General features: G+C 37.4%; 1 protein-coding gene across 1 annotated transcript in view; it reads left to right on the top strand.

The window, feature by feature from the left end:
• Positions 1–17,726, top strand: part of MMP16 (matrix metallopeptidase 16) — a 179,920-nt gene that overhangs the window by 79,758 nt on the left and 82,436 nt on the right. The window contains exons 2-3 of the mRNA XM_074144867.1: positions 7,197–7,345; positions 16,509–16,631. Coding sequence (XP_074000968.1) covers positions 7,197–7,345; positions 16,509–16,631 — 272 coding nt within the window. The remainder of the gene's footprint in view (positions 1–7,196; positions 7,346–16,508; positions 16,632–17,726) is intronic.

Here is a 17,726-nt window from a genome sequence, read left to right as displayed (position 1 = left end):
AACTTCTGGAGTGTGATAAATGAGTCACTTTGAACTCTTGCCTCTCTTGATACATCACCAAATGATAGTTGCATTTATATAGCATTTTATATATTCCAAGTCTTGTCTGGATGGCATGTGTGTATCTCCTGTGCTGAGGAAAGTTCAGAAGCATCACTCATTCTTATTTTTGCTACCATGAAAGCCAGCTGATTTTCCCGGGAAGACCTAATTGGGCCTGTGGCTCAACCAGGACTCCATTCTGACTCCAGCCTCATCATTGTTTTTGATATAAGCCAATCACCTTGATCTGGCCAGTGGTGTTCTGGGGTCCAGGCATCTGAATGAACTTCACAGTTACATAGAACAAGCGATAGAAAACGGTAAAAGAAAAAGAAAATTCTAAACCTGGCAGAGATCAAGGATATTCCAAGTAGGAACACGAGTAACCTCTCAGAAGATACATAGAGAGGGAAAGAGGCAACAAAAGTCAAAGGTTTGACAAATAAAATGAGTCTGATAGGGACTGGAGGTTATGGAATCTTGTGAGGATGGTCCACACCCCACAATATGATGGTTGTCAAAGAAGTAGACCACAATTCTTGCAAAAATGTATAACAGAAGCCAGACTGCTTAGCTATCAGGCAAAAAGTTGCAAAATTGCACCCAAGGTCTTACTTAGTTTGAGATTCATAAACAAAATGTGTTATTGAATAGGTATTGTAGGAAGAGAGCTCTGTGGAGAATTAACTTCCTGGGACTTATTTTCATCTTTGAACATGAGGACTTTTTTCTCCTAATCTTGGAACACTCTACTAGATAGGTTGTTATCTCCAACCTATTGTTTTGTTTGACCATATGAGAATTAGCCTGGAGTAATTTTGGAGTAATTATTACAGCAGACCTTGGGGGAAGAAAACTATACAAATATCAGTAGTGACTTGCCTGCATTTCTAATGCCTCAGGAACTTTTCCATGGTTTGAGCCAGGATGAGCAGGGTTGTACAAGTCTACAGTTTTGGGAGCTTCAGCCTAGGGTCACGGAATCCCACAGAATGGTTGAGGTTGGAAGGGACCTTTGGAAGTCATCTGGTCCAAACCCCTGCTCAAGCAGGGCCACCTAGAGCATGCAATCCAGGACCATGTCCAGATGGCTTTTGAATATCTATCTCCAAACATGGAGACTCCATGAGGTCTCTGGGCAACCCATGCCATTGTTTGACCATCCTCACAGTGAAAAAGTGTCTCCATATGCTGAGAGGGAACCTCCTGTGCTTCAGTTTGTGCCCATTGTCTCTAGTCCTGTCACTGGGCACCACTGAAAAGAGCTTGGCTCCATCTTCTCTGCTCCCTCCCTTCACATATTTGTACACATAGATAAGATCCCCCCCTGAACTTTCTCTTCTCTAGGCTGAACAGTCACAGCTATCTCAGTCTTTCCTCATAGGACAAACGCTCCAATCCCTTAATCATCTTCATGGCCCTAGAAGTTTGTTGCTTTTTCTGAAGCAGTCGTGACTTATCCAGCCAGATTATTCAACACAGCATCCTTATCCCTGCAGAGCACTTCATATTTTTCTAGAAGCTATAGAAATTGTTATATAGTTAGGACTGTAATTAAACCATACCATTAGCCATGATTAACTGACCTAAATGGAGAAATGACCTGGTCATATGGATGCTAATTCTGGAGTTAGCTTATTTACCCATACCATAGTAAAAGCCTTCAGTCTCTTTTCAAAATGACATCAGCACCTGAACTGCTAAATTCTGTGGTGATCACTGTAAGTTAGATTCTTAAATGTATGCTTTCTGAAAATATAAAACTGAATTACTCAGACATTTTAAATCATTTCACTTATACTGTCTTTGGTGGAACTGTATTAAAAAATACAAGTCAAAATATTTTGAAATTAAGAAATATCACAGTTTTACTCAGTACAGATAGGAATTTTGTTTGCATGATAAAATCTAAAAAAAGGAACAGGAATACATGAATAATAATGATATGCATCTGCACTACTGAAGGTGTTTATGAAATTGTTTTGATCAGTGCTTTATTAGACTGATTTACTAAGTTTTCACATTCATAGAACATAATTGTACTGTAGCTTATGCTATGTACTGTCATTGAGGAACATTAATAATTTGTTGATAAGTTCTCTTCTATCTTAGAAATCAGTAAGCTCCCTGAAACTCTGATTATCTTCATAATATTCTTACTTAATCTTTAATGATGATCTATGGGTTTTCTTTGTTCTTAGTAACAGTTTGGTGTCAACATACTGTTTTTAAGAGCACTCTTTCTTCCCGAAATAGGAAAGATCTGAATGGTTGACATTCATTGGTGCATTTAATACAATTTAAGTTAGCCAATGCTTTATCCTTTAGAGGAGAAAAACGTACAGCCATGTGACAAAGTAGTATCTATGCAATAGCCAGATGACCCATACAGCATAGCATTAGTAGCAGTCACAAACTAAAATGAAAAGATTTTTTCATCATAGCAGAAAACCCCCCCAAACCCTAGGCATCTAGTCAATGACATCCAAAATCTGGAAGGTGATACAGATTGTGTGCTAAACACTTATAAGTTCCGTGGACTTCTGCAGAAGTGGCAGGTCCCCAACAAACTCCTAACATCTCTACAGCTTTCATCACCAAATAATTCTGTTTATCTTTTTCCTTACGGTTATGAAAATAGAAAGTGGAATTATGGTGAAGGATTTTTTTCTAGTGCAAAAAAGTGTGAATAAAGCATTGTTTTATTATTAAAAAAATGTATAAATAATTTGAACATAAGCCTTGATGTTCAGTTAGTGAGAAAAAAATATTTGTGGGATAATTTAATTCCTGGGTTTTGGGTTTGGGTTGTTTTTTCCAAAATGAAGTATTTGAGTATCCACATTCTTCTGAATTACTCCTAACACTTCAACTAAACTCCGGTGTTTGCTAATGGGCTAACAATAGAAACTAACATACAAATCTAGTGCTACCAGATGCTTAGTAAAGAGAGATTTTAGCTTCTAGTTTCCTGGAGGTTAATGTGGACAATGAAATAAGGTTAAACAAAAGAGGATTCTTTAGTTTATTTAAAAAAGATCAGAAAGAGTGGCTAACAAAAGAGAGTTCAAATACATAAAAGGGTGCTGCAGAGGATAAAGGAATAATCAGTTCCCCTCATCCATAGCAGGTGAAATGAGAAGTTACAGGCTTAAATTATTGTAAGGGAGATTCAACTCTAAGACAGACTTCACAGCGGTAGGATAGTAAAGAACTGTAGTAGAGAGGGAGGTGGTGAAACCCATTGTCTTCCAGCTGTGGTTTTCTGTGGTTACCACGGCTTTCATTTTGCTGCAGGATAAGAAAGCCCTGCCCAAAAACTTCACTTGAAATAGCAGGATTTTATTTTTCTAAACTGTAAAGGGATGGGACATATCACTGATTTTGGAGCCTATGTGAAGGGTCTCTGTTGGCATCCCACATATTACTTGTTAGATGGATCTACTTCACTATTTCTTTGTTCCAAAACAGATGAGTTCCCCAGGATGACAGATGGTTTGCCAACGCTGCATTGTTGTTGCTGAAGTGCATTAAGGCAGAGGGACATGTAATTTCAGTAGAGATGGAGGGGGAAATTCTTGTGGTCATAATTTCTTTAATAGGTTGCTTCAAAAATACAAGGCTGTGAAAAAAATCATTTTTCTTTGTTCTCCTGCTGTGTCTGTGTCATTCTGTTTCTTTTCCTCTTTGTTGGTTTACCCACCTGTAGATTCTGGACATTATAAAGGTAAGCTTCTTCTCCATAGATCCCAGCATTTGGACTATGTACAATAGAATCCAAGGGGCATATTTCAGGTGTATGGCAAACGGAACCAAGGTCCTTCAAAATTTGTTAACAGAAAACTGAGAAGTCTGAGGAATGCAACAGGAACCAGATTTGTTTTCTCTTCATCTTGTTTCATGATCCTTTCTCACAAGAACAGAACAGTAGTAGCATTTATTGCTACTAGCTCTCAAATATTTACCAGGTATTAGACTTGGAGGTCAATTTGTCTGAATTTTGAAAAAAGAAACTTTGAGAGGATTGTTTGACTTTCTGGTATGTTGGCTGTGTCTTCTACTTGCTATTTTGAAGCCTGAGGGAAGACCCAGGTAGTCTACTTCCTTTGTTCAGTGTTAGGGAGTGACTAGCAGACATCTTGTATTTAACTTGTACTTAAATCTTTAGAAGGAGAAAGGCTACACTGTCCTCTTCTTCTGTTTCTAAGCCACCTCTTTTTTTCCTTTTCTGTGTCTGCAGTGGCAGTCTACTAGATTCCAGTTGGTCCTCTCTGCTCCCCTTCTCCCGTGGGTAGTACTCTCCAAGCTATTTTTTCTGTCTCTCTCTTTATAGCTTTTGTAATTCAGATATATAAAAGTTTATCTCCTGGCAAATTTGGTTACTTGTAACCCCTTACATACCTCTGTCTCCTTCAGTTATGCCACAATGAGGATGATCTCGAGTGGTGACAGGTGGCCTCACAAGCCTACCAAGCAATTTTCTGTGCCCTTAGCATCTGAAAGAGAGCTTCATGAAAAGGTGCCAGCATGTCCCTCTGCAGGGTGTCTGCAGACACCCTGCTCTGTGTCTGCATACAAAATTCATGCTGAGAAGGCGTCAAGAAGGTGGCATCATTTTAGACAACAGTGTCATGCTGCTCAGAATTACTTTTCTTCCCTGACTGAGCATTTGTTTTAATAACACTGACTTGAGAAGATGAATCTCAAGGTAACCCTATTCTTAAATATAATTGTAAATATTAATTCAAAGGGACTCAACTTCTACGTTGAAATCAAGCCACTCTGTGTCAAACTTATTTCTTACTTTCATGGTCTTGTTTCCATGTATTGCATTGCTCTTGCCAACCTTCCAGCTCTAGCTGGCCTTCCAGAGCTATCTTCCAGTAATGGAAGGAAAAACAGACTTCCTGTGCAACACATATGCTAGAATTGGGGCATCACACAAATAATTTAGTTTAAACTTTCTGATCAATGCTTATAAATACTTAAAGGGAGGGTGTCAAGAGGATGGGGCCAGTCTCTTTTCAGTGGTGCCCAGGGATAGGACAAGAGGAAATGGGCACAAATTTGAACATAACGAGTTCCATCTAAACATGAGGAGGAACTTCTTTACTTTGAGGGTGGCAGAGCACTGGAACAGGCTGCCCAGGGGGGTGGTGGAGTCTCCTTCTCTGGAGACATTCAAAACCTGCCTGGACACGTTCCTATGCAACCTGTTCAGGTGGACCTGTTTTGGCAGGGGGGTTGGACTAGATGATCTCCAGAGGTCTGTTCCAACCCAATATGATTCTGTGATTCTGTAGTGTTCACAAGTTCACCCTTGAAGTTGAAAAGTGCAAGAAGTCTGGAGTATGTAAAGTTGGATGTAGGTACTGATAGTAGCAATTCATTTATACTGGAAATAAGAGCATCTTCCTATCTATTAAAGCAAATTTTGTTCTTATTCTGAACAGCTCTTGTATATAGAGATAGTGTGATGGTGAAAGAGGTTAGGCTGGGTCTTAATCCTGTCTGTACTGTATCTACTTGTTGAGTGGAGCTCACAAACACTGTTGAGGTTGTGTCCGAACTGCTCTGTGGGAGGGTAAACCTGTTGCAATGAGAAATATCTGAACTCATAACCTGAAGATTTCCCCTATTTTTAGTTCCAGTTTGATCTTTCATTTACACGGAGCCAATATTCACCTGTAATACATGTTCAGTGTTAGTAAAGTGAGCCATAGCAAGGAGTTCATCCATCTTGAGTTTCTTCACTGGGTCCGTAAAAGAGGAGTGCACCACCAACATGGTTAACCTGCTACAGAACTGAGTTGCGTGGACTCTGCAAGCTAAATTAGGGTGAAAATTGCAGACTACACAGTTTGGTGTTAGGCTGTGTATACAGTGTGTATAAACAGATAAAAAACCCAGAAGTGTTGTATGAGGCAGACAGAGCCCACAACATACTATAAGGGGGGAGTGGGTAGAGAGCATTCATTAATGTAATGACTCAGAATCCATCAACTGGGATGTTATACGTTTGAAAGAGGTAGCTGAAAGAAATTTTGTATTTGTTTATCTATTCATTCAAGTTTTTAAAGAACAGAAGATCAGATTTATGAGGTCACAAGTACTTTGTTATAGGGGAGAGTAAGGCTGCAGCAATGCAATTTAACTGTATCTTGTAGATTGATAATACATGTACCTTTCATTCTAGTGAGTAGTTCCAGTCCTTAGATGAGAAGCTAAGGCATTTTAAAAGATGTATCAGTGCTCTCATTGCCTCAAAAGTCTTACACTGTGCTTTCTGTAGGATAGATTTTGAGAATGCTTAGAAACATTAAGATAATCACAGCTACTTGTTTATGAAACATTGCCTCAAGAGGACAGTGTGTTTCAGAGGGTTCTTCCAGATGTTCTTAAGATATTGGCTTTAATCCATAAAGCTTTCAGTTATTTGGACCATGCCTTCTCCCTCTCACTTCTACACAATTAAGAGCATAAACAGTTGACATTAAACCCGTCTTGATTTAAAAAGGAAGATCCTCTTATCAGGGAATTTACTGTAAGTGGGGACAGACTCTGGTACTTCACTATCTCCTGGCCACCTGCTTTGCTTATAAGTATGTGATTTTGATATTCTTCTTGGAAAGCTGAATGTCTTCCCACCCTCTCTTTCATATTTTTTGAGAGATGATAACAATATAGTGTAACTGTGTGAGAGCTATTGTGGATTTATTATTGTAGGTGGTGAATATTATTATGTACCCTGTGGACAGTCAATTACGTGTGGCATATATTGTAGATTTTATATTTTGTCTGCTTTAAAAATTTCTTGAAGTGCCTAGAGCCAGGGTTAGGTGCTTAAGTTGTAACTTCAAATAAATAAATACATTAAATAAATAATTGAAGCAGGCAGCTTCAGATAATAAAGAGAGCTGGCTCCTGGGTAGAAAACACTGTAAGTCTTAAAAAACAGCAGAATCTTTAATAAAGAAGATGAAACAAAAGCCCCAAAGAATTTCTTCTCTGCAAGTGAAAACCAAAACCCAAACTAACAGGATTTATGCTTGGTGAATTAGAAGCTTCATTATATATGGTGCAAAACTAATTACTAGGGAGCATTTTATTTACCTCTAATTTCTATTTAATAGCCACTGCACTTGTCATTGCAGGTATGGTTACAAAAGTATGGCTACCTTCCACCAACTGACCCCCGAATGTCGGTGTTGCGCTCTGCAGAAACCATGCAATCAGCTATAGCTGCCATGCAGCAGTTCTATGGCATTAATATGACAGGAAAAGTGGACAGGAACACAATTGAGTAAGTAACCAGTACTGAACTGCTCTTGATTTTTCTGTTTCAAGCAGGGGAAAATAGAACTGGAAAAATTTTATAACACATGAAGCAGGGTGACTGTGATATCCATATAGTGTTGCAGCTTCATAGAATCATAGAATTGCCTAGGTTCAGATGGGGAGTTGAAATGTTTCTCTCTCTCCTTGCTTTTCTTTATTTTTTCCATCATCTGTATTTCATGGTAGCAGGTAGTCACCTGCCTAGCTGCTGCCTGCCTTTGGGCATGTGACTGTAAAGAAAATGTTTCAGGGTTAACTAAAGAAAGGACCAAAAGGTTATCGATGTGGAGGTGGAGAAACCTATTCAAAATTGGCAAAAATTCATGAAATGTTTCACAGTGGAAAGTCTTTTCTTACTAGAAAATCTTTAGTGTGAATTTTCTTATTCTCATTGAAAAAAAAAAAAAAATAGCACGCTCCACTGGATCATTCATTTAAAGGTTTCCAGTAACAAAAGACCAGGTGTGGCCATTTTAACATGCAGTAAAATTGGATTAGCATTGCATGCCCTTTGCAATTCTGAAGTTGTGTAAGGCCAGGAGTGTCTGATTTTACTGACAGACTGAACACAGAGAGACTTTGTGAAACAGAGATATTAAAAGACACTTCCAAACAACTCTATACTATACCAAATTTTTTAAAATGGGTAGGAAAATAAAAAAAAAAATTGTATACAATTAAGAAAACGTATCTGGGATTAAGATTTGAAATGCTTGTTGGACAAACTCCACTTAAAATGCGATAAAGATGATCTTGTGATTTTAGAAGAAGTTACTTTACTTGAAAAGCAAACAATTAGAAAATAGTACTGTCACTACAGATCCAACATTTACTTTATTAAAATATGTTTCTACTACTTCTTGAAAATGCTTTTTAGGGGGGGAGAAATAATCCTCCTTCATTGGCCATTTATTTACCAGCCAGAAACACATGTGGGTTTTAGTTATTCTTTTTTGGTAAAGTAGCCGACATGAATGATTTTTCTATCATTCAGAGTTTAGGGAAGAGGCTACCCAAAATGCTGGCAGGATTGGAAAAATCATTTTATTCCGCCGGCACATGCATTATTGCATTGAAAAGCAATAAAGCAAAGCAGATTTTAGGGGTGCCCTAAGGGGAGGTGAGTTGATCACACATCCCTCAGCTCAGGAATTATAAAGGACCTTAGAACATGCAGTGCAATAGCAATAAATGCCTTGTGAGAGAGCCATGCTCAAAATGATGTTTATGATCCGGTCTGCAGGGTGGAGAGACTAGGCTCTTTATACAGCTTCAGCGATTGATCCTTGAGGGGAGAGTTCTGCTATACCAGTCACTAGTAGCCTTTTAAAGACACATTAGTGGCAGCTTTGTAAGAGGCAATATATTTCACTAAAAGGAAAATAATCTGTTCACAGTTAGCAGTACAGAGAAGATAAAAAATGGCAACCTAAGGAAAAGCATTCCTTAGTTAAGAGTATCAGGTAGCGAGTTGAAAAAAACCAAACCAAACCACATTGCAAAGGGAAGTGGTTTATGTTTGCTAAATTGGGCTTGTTGGCCAGCATGTCAGCAAGGTTGTCTTTACTTCTGCTATGTAAGAGCAAAGGAACCCATCTACGCAGCAGTCCCAAACATTAATTTTACAATCTGGTGGATACTGAATCTTCCAAACTTTTTGATGTGTGATTTTCTTTTCTACACAGGAAGATATATTAAAGCATGGCAATTCTTAGGCACATATAACTCATGCTGGATGAATTCTGCATTTGCTTACACATTTGGAGTTGCATTAACTAGAGCCAAGTTGGGAACAGAACTGATTCTTAAAGAGCTTTCACATTTGCATTGGCGTTGAGAAAACAAATAAGCTCATTAAACTAAACTATGGCCTCAAGTTACCATCAATTAACGCCAGTGAATATTCTTGGGAGATATGACTATATAACAAAGGGTAAATATTTTTTTTCAATTGTTCATTTATGGCAGTATTTTGTAAATGTTGGAAGTAATTTTTCCTTTCCTCTACACAGAAAATATATATACTCTCTTTTGGCCAGAAATATGTGACAGTTTCCAATTTGTTTCTCTGTGATTAATATGTTATAATCACATACAAAGCTGGGATTAAAAATAAAGAGTACAGCAGGAACCTCATAAAAACAATATGTTCTCATCTTATGCGTGAAGATTTACCTGCTTCTCTAGCATGTATTGAGAAGAGATTATGAGTGCCTCGTCTTCAGAAGGGCAAACAATTAAAAAAAGTTATAGTAGTAACTTGATAGGAACAAAATTTGAGGATATTAACATAGAAATAATGTCCTGCAACATCATCATCAAAAGTCCCATGGGGGAATTTTGTTGCTATGAAAAAAAAGATAATCCCTCAATGAGTATTTTGGTGTGCATAAATACAAATACTGTTCATCTTCCCCCTACTAGTCACCATTCACTATATTTTTTTAATTTGTTTCCCAAGTGGCTTCAAAAGCATGATGCATGCTCATTGATGGGGATAGGGAAGAGTGAGTGGCCATTATAATGCCATAAAAATATGAAGAAAGTTCTGAACCCAGGCCAGTCAGTCTCATCTTTGTGCCTGGCAAGATTATGGAACATAGCCTCCTGGAAACTATACTAAGGCACATGAAAAATAAGGATGTAATTGGTAAAAGCTAACATGGCTTCACTAAGGCAAATCGTTCTGACAAATTTGGTGGCCTTCTATGACAGTGTTACAGCGTTGGTAGATAAGGCAAGAGCAACTGACATCATCTACCTGCACTTGTGCAAAGCATTTGACACTGTCCTGCCTGACATCCTTGTCTCTAAATTGGAGAGACATGATTTGACGGATAGACCGCTCGGTGGATAAGGAATTAGCTGGATGGTCACACTGAAAGAGTTGTGGTCAATGGTTTGATATCCAAGTGGCAAGCCAATGACACCAAGCTGTGTGGAATGGTTGACATGCTGGAGGGAAGGGATGCCATCCAGAGGGACCTGGACAGGCTTGAGAGGTGGGCTCGTGTGAACTTCATGAAGTTCAACAAGGCCAAGTGCAAGGTCCTGCACCTGGGTCACGGCGATCCTAGGCACAAATACAGGCTGGGTGGAGAATGGATTGAGAGCAACCCTGAGAAGGACTTGGGAGTGTTGGTTGATGAGAGGCTCAACCTGAGCTGGCAATGTGCTCTTGGAGCTCAGAAAGCCAACTGTATCTTGGACTGCATCAAAAGAAGCATGGCCAGCAGGTTGAGGGAGGTGATTCTGCCCCTCTACTCCACTCTCGTGAGACCGTCATACAGCTCTGGGGCCTCTGACATAAGAAGGACCTCTTGGAGCAAGTCCAGTGGAGGGCCACGAGGATGATCAGAGGGTTGGAGCACCTGCTATGAGGACAGGCTGAGAGAGTTGGGGTTGTTCAGCCTGGAGAAGAGAAGGCTGCAGGAAGACCTTATAGCGGCCTTCTGGTTCCTAGAGGGGGCCTACAGGAGAGAAGGGGAGGGACTCTTTATCAGGGAATGTAGTGATAGAATGAGGGGTAGTGGCTTTAAACTGAAAGAGAGTAGGTTTGGATTAGATATCAGGAAGAAATTCTTCACTGTGAGGGTGGTGAGGCACTGGAGCAGGTTGCCCAGGGAAGCTGTGGATGCCCCATCCCTGGAAGTGTTCAAGGCCAGGTTGGATGGGGCTTTGAGCAACCTGCTCTGGTAGGAGGTGTCCCTGCCCATGGCAGGGGGGTTGGAACTAGGTGGTCTTTAAGGTCCCTTCCAATCCAAACCATTCTGTGATTCTATAGTTCTATGAATACAAGTATCATGACAATGGCAAACCCAATGAAAATAGTGTCTGACTTTTGAATGGGGATGCCACAGTATTTTCTGTGATTCATTTACATATTACCAAACACAGTCAATGATTCGCTAAAAAGGAGACTTCTGAAAATGGACCCACTGTTGTGATCCTGGTCTTTCACGTCCCTAAGCTAAATATACTAAGTAGAAGATGACTAGTTGTTCTCTTTTCTTAAAACTGCTATACATCTTTATTTCCAAACATATTTTGCAGTTTAAAGGAGTACATTAGAAATTTCTTGGTATACAAGTAGAATGGTTGTGTGCAGGACGCTGACTATATCTATGGAATAGTAAGAAAGCATTAATTTTATTTTAATGTCATCCTTTATAAGTAAATAGCAAATGTGCTTATTTTAACTCTCACTTGAGCTTCTAACCAAGTTTACTTCAAGTTTCATAACTAAGATGTAATCATATGTATATGTGATCTATGCTTTTTATATATTAATTGTTGCTCAGAAAAAGAGTGAACAATAAATTTTGAGCTGTTGAAATTAGCTCAATGGTCTATTTTATTAGTAAATGGTTTTGTACAAAAGCTATATATAAGGTATGTATAAGGTGTATATATATATATTATGTATTATATACATAAGGTGCCCTCAGCAAACATTCAGTGAGAAGCCTTGCAGACGAATCATCATCAGTACTACGGCAGAAATACATTATCTTATATCACTCTTTCACTGCTTCCTATTACTTAGAGGATTGTTAGTAAAGTCTCATAATATATTTAGTAAACATGTCTATCTATCCTCAAAAGAAGTTTAAGGGTACCATTCAGTAGTTTTCTTAAATAAATGTCTATTAGATTTTCCAGCCACTATAGTCAAGTTGCACTATCAAGTTGAATTCTCCCTTTTATTTTCCATTTTCGCTATAACTCTGCCAAAAGAAACCCCCCAAAAACCCAAACCCCAACAACAACAAAAATAATATAACGCCTAAGCAGCAGTTTTGATTAGGGGTAAATGAGGAGGGTGTTTAACCAAAGGTGGGGTTTGCTAATGTTTTGATTCTGCCTTCAACCAAAGCTTCTTCCTGAAGGCTTAAGAAAGTGAGGAGACAGACCTCTTAACCCCTTTTAACCTCTAAGGAGCAAAATATGGTTAGGCAGCTGGCTTGAGTTATGAGAAATTCAGCTCCCTCTCTCTCTACTGGAAGAGCATTACAATTTTGCTGCATATTTTTATTTTAATCTTTTCAGATTTTCTGTGAGTCTAAACTGTTTTAATTCTCTTGACATATATAGCTCCTCAAGATTCAAAGTAATGGAGCTAAGAGAGGAATTTGATGTGACATAGTCTACAGATAGAGTACATTAGTCACAATTAAGCTTCTTTATTGAGTACTGATAAAATATTAATTTTTAGAGGCTGCTGCATGAAAGATTTGTACAAGTTCAGAAACAAACAGATGTAAGAGAGTCAAAGACATTACCATTATACACCTTTCTTCAATGAAAAACAATTATTTAAAAAAAAAAACCAACTCCAAAATGCAATCAAGAACATGGAAGACCTTCATCATATAATGTTAAAAGCATCTATATTTGGAAGAAAATAGAAATTAATGTTTTATTTCTCAGCTCCCCCCCAGATGGAAGATGGTATTACACACTAAGTATCCCCAAATGTTGTGAGCATTAATGATTATTATTGACAGAAGCCTTCCTCCCAGTCAGTGTGAGAATAATTGCTATTTAAAAAACATTTTTGACATATTAAAAAAAAAAGGAAAATTTCTGTGCTGGAAGTTGTTAACATTTTGCCTCATTTCAGTGCTAGAAAATACTGAACTCCAATACTAACCACGTAATAATTTGTTAAAAATTCTGACTGCTAAACTTAGCTCAGCTAAGCTCTAGGTGATAGATTTGGTGATAGTCCAACTCTTCAGCTGCAAATTGAATCTTTTCCTTAAATTTTACATGAAGATCATTTCCTGAAAGCTAGTCAATCACTTGTGCAAAGGCTTCCATTTGGTTTACATTGGGATTTATATTGTGTGTAAACCCCAGTCCCAGTACTTATGTAAGAACAGAAAGAACATTAGTGGGCCAGACAGCATGACAACATGGAACATCCCCTGCCCATCCAAACCAATAAGGATACAAGCGTAATGCCCTTGATAGGTGCATACCACTTCAAAATCAATGCAAGAACAAATTGTGACTGCTTGAATTTCATAATATGTTATTTTGGGCTATGTTTTGTTTTGCTAAAAATGGATTGTCAGTAGTTCTAGTAAGATAATACAATGTTGAATTTTGAATCCATGCTACCTACTGTTCTTGACTTTTTGTATTAAATCTTGAGTGCAAAACATTTTATGCTAACATAATTTCTGTGAGAGTATTGAACCTTTGACATAACGTGAGAGATAATTTCAAGAACAGCTTTGAAGATTAATTTTTAAATTCACAACTTCAAATATTTACACTTGTCTGCCCCTGGCTTGCTAATGAGCAAACCCTGTTATTAAAATAGGTCTCCATCAGTTAAGCTAAATAATTTAAACTACTTTTTTTTTTTTTTTTTTTGAGGGAGGAGGCCTAATTGAATTAATTTAAAATCATTGCCCTTGAAACAATACAACTGTTAAGAGATATATTATGTATTTTATACAAGACCCTGATGTTTTTGTACAATGTTTCTAACAAAATATAATAGCTATTTGTTTTTGCTTTACTCCTTGCTTCTTTCTTTTGATGTAGTGATATCACCTTAAGGTGAGAAAACTCATCTTTTGTTACATGTATGTCTTTTTCTGCAATGTGAGTGTGCAGTTTTAACAGCATAATTTACATAGAATCTGTCATTAAAATGCATGTTAACTGCATGCTGACCTAACATGCACTGCGAAAAAGTATTGCTGACAACAAGCCTAAAAGTTTTCTGAGGTCTGAGCCAATTGTCATCTCATTTGCTGAAGTGTAAATGTGAGGTCATTTTACTAAGAGCAACAGAACTGCCCTTTGGTCTGTAACAAAGATCTGCTTCTTCATTTTCTTTCATTAGTAGAACTAATTAAACTTTTCAATAATATTTCATCCCAGAAATCACTAACATCTACTTTGTTGAATTGACACTTCTTTTTAAAAAAAACAGAGGAACCTGAAGTAAATTTGCAGGGTGTTTCAGCAGATGCTGGTGGAGTAAAGTTTTTCAATTTTGCAGTATTGTCTTTGCAGACATTAGGGAAAGAAGATTGTCTTCCTTGCAAATACAAATAATAGTCAACTCTTTTATGTGCCATGCATACTTTTTAATTATTCTGACCGCAAATTAGAGCAAATCATTCAGTGTTTCTTATTTGAAACAGGTAATTATGAGCTCAGTGTCTTCAGTTCAGGCAGTCAAATTAATTGTGATGACTTCCCCACTAGTACTACTTGATGGATGTGTAACCTATCAAAGGTTTTGCAGGCACTTCTATAGTCTTTATCAGTGTAAGTGGGGTGCAGTGCCATCTTGGTACTATCACTAGAATTTTGCTTTTTCCTGCAGGCCAGTGAGCTTGACTCCTACTTAAGTATTTAAACAACAGCTATATATCCATAACTACAGCATATATGAAGTGTTAGAAGTCTGGTTGTTCTTTTAAACCTCTTCACCCAGATTTATGAAAAATACTGTGGCTCATTTTGACTGGATTAGCCCATCTCTAAAAATTAATTCAGTGTGCAATATGGTTTCTCTTGTATTAGTAGGTGTAAAACTCACAATGCACATCTCATTCCTTGAGTACAGAACTGAAAAATCAATTATTTCATTAGGTTGTGTAGGTTTTTGTGCGCGCGCACACACACACTATTCCTTTGTACTGCAAATATCCTGTGTTTTCTTTCGGACAAAACAAGACGGTTTTCTTCATTTTCTTCATATATTGAACTAAGAGTATCTACTGGAAAAGATGAAAGATGTTTGACTGGTAGGTTTTTTGAGTTTTTCTTACCTGCACATGCTTTAAAAGAAGTCCATATTCTGAGATGACATTTCAAATGACTTTTCTGTCATCCAGTCATACATACAAACAGCTGCTATGTGTGTATTTATTTATGAAACAATGCTTAAATGCCAGTTTAATGGTCAGAAATTCATTCATGCAAGCTTGAATATAGAGTATGACTACTCTTGTGGTAAATACCATCAGAAAACTGTAGCTTTTACATCAGTAATTATTTGGCATGATAGAAATAAAGTCAAATGAACTGGAAAAGTAACAGAGGAGATTTGTCTTTTACTTATGCAGTGAATGTCTTTAATCCTACTAGCTTCCTGATGGTACCTTGTTGTGCAGCTATCCAGCTCATGTAAAATAATAACTTCAGCTGGGTTTTGTTCACTTTTACTCAAACTAAATAACCCCTTACACTACAAGTGACAAACAGTTCAATGATACTGCTGTTGAGCTCAGGCTTTTGAATTAGATCTCATCCTAGCTTTGACATATTTGGAAAGCTGACAAATTTGAAGTTTTTAAAATATTGAAAAACATTGAAATATTGTGGCCTCTGTAAAACTGGAACATTTCTGTGGAAACCCTGGTGCCGCTGCAATGGTCATTTTTGTTGTTTGCGATTTTAGACCTTTTCAGCTTGATTTTGTGCAGAGCATTAAAAATTCTTAAAAATTCTTGAGTTAAATATCTCCACTAAGAGCTTGAAGTTGCAGTGAGATACTGTTTATTGCATGGAAAGAGAGTAAGATAGAAGAACTTAATAGTATCATAAGGTTAGCAGTTTCAGTGTCTTGAATTAAAAAAAAAAATCTGGCAGTTGGCTGGGCTCTTTGATTAAAAGAACTCAAGGCTTGTTTAAATATCATGACAACGAGACAATAGAAAAGTATCACAGAATACAAAAAATAGTTTAGGAACTAGGGATTTGACTAAATTGTTGTGCATATACTTTAACTTCACCTTCAGCAAGCAAGCTAGTAATACAGATTGTAATTCCCTCAAATGAATCACTGAAATGAATAAATTATTGTCTGTGAAACTCTTCTCCAGTTGTGAAGTCTTTGTTCAGAGATTGTAGCAAAAGAAAACCATGAAAAATAACAGCAAAGAAATTGGCTTCTGAGTGTCATGAGAGGCAAGGAAGTTTCACAAACCGCACACCTGGTAACAAGATAACTGTTCCTTTTGTTAGTCATTGTTGAATGTAGACACAAAACTGATAATACTGTAACTTTGAAAAAGTTTGGTGTTTTTATTAGTTTGGTGCAGTGGTTATGACTTTTCTTTCATGTTGCTTTAACTACGTGGTGCTATTTCTTGCAGTTGGATGAAGAAGCCTCGATGTGGTGTGCCTGACCAAACAAGAGGTAGCTCCAAATTTAACATTCGTCGGAAACGCTACGCGTTAACAGGACAGAAATGGCAACACAAACATATCACTTACAGGTACCTACCAAAGATACTCATACATAAATGTCCCTAGTAGTGCTGACTTTCAATTTAAAGTAAATACAAATTTCTGAAATATTTTTTAATATTTTTAGAATTTTATTTTTATTATGTGATATAAAATAGCTGATTTGGATACCTCTTGGAATACATATCCAAGATAAGTATGTGCTTATGTATGTGCTACACAAGAACCAAGTAATTTTAGTAGATTAAAATTGCATGCATTTAGTAACTGTTAAGTTCTCTGACACCTTCAGCATCGATTCAACACCCACTATGTCCTTAACTTTACCGTTCAGCCCTCTTGGCAACTTCTCAGGGAATATCGCTCTGAAACTAGGAGTGCTGTAATGAAACTCACATCACTAATTTAAGTATTTTAAATAGGTTATTGAAAGGAGTTAGTCTCTGCAAAACGTAGGTGCCTACAGGTCAGTTCTAAGTGCAGATGATTTTGATTATAATTTGGTGAGTCGTTGACCCAACAATTTCCTACCTACGTGATGATGGGCATAGGGGTATGTGTGGGTGTGTACATCTGGATGACTCTTGAGTCTGGCATGTGCTTTATGGAGTATGTTGCCTGGTGTCAAAACAGATCTTTGCAGGGAAAGTTAGAGGCAAACTGTGCACTTGCTAGAGCTCTGTCAACCAAAGAAAATGTCATGTATATAATATAAAATCCATAATTTGTCAGCAAACCAAGGATTCCAATATAGCCTGTTTGAAAATTTACACAGCCTCGTTGGGATTCCTGTAATATCTAACAAGGGTAAGTTCTAAGGGATAAAATAGTTTTCAAATTCATTAACTGGTGCCATTATTCATGAACCCATATAAGTATTAAATCATATGTTCATAAGCTCTAATGGTCATATTGACTGTTCTTCATACCACAGTGAAGAGATAGTTTTATTAGCAACTCTGTGTCAATACTATGACATGTCTGAATTGGAGAATTCTATTTTAAGACATTACACACTGATAAAACTTCAAGCAATAGAGATCTGACTGCCTTGAGATTAGTATGTTGCATTGGCTGGAGTCCTTTATTGTTAATATAAAAGTAATACATAGATGCTTAGAGTA

Source organism: Numenius arquata, chromosome 3 (assembly GCF_964106895.1).
Source record: "Numenius arquata chromosome 3, bNumArq3.hap1.1, whole genome shotgun sequence".
NCBI lineage: Eukaryota > Metazoa > Chordata > Aves > Charadriiformes > Scolopacidae > Numenius > Numenius arquata.
This window is presented reverse-complemented; position numbering and strand designations above follow the sequence as displayed.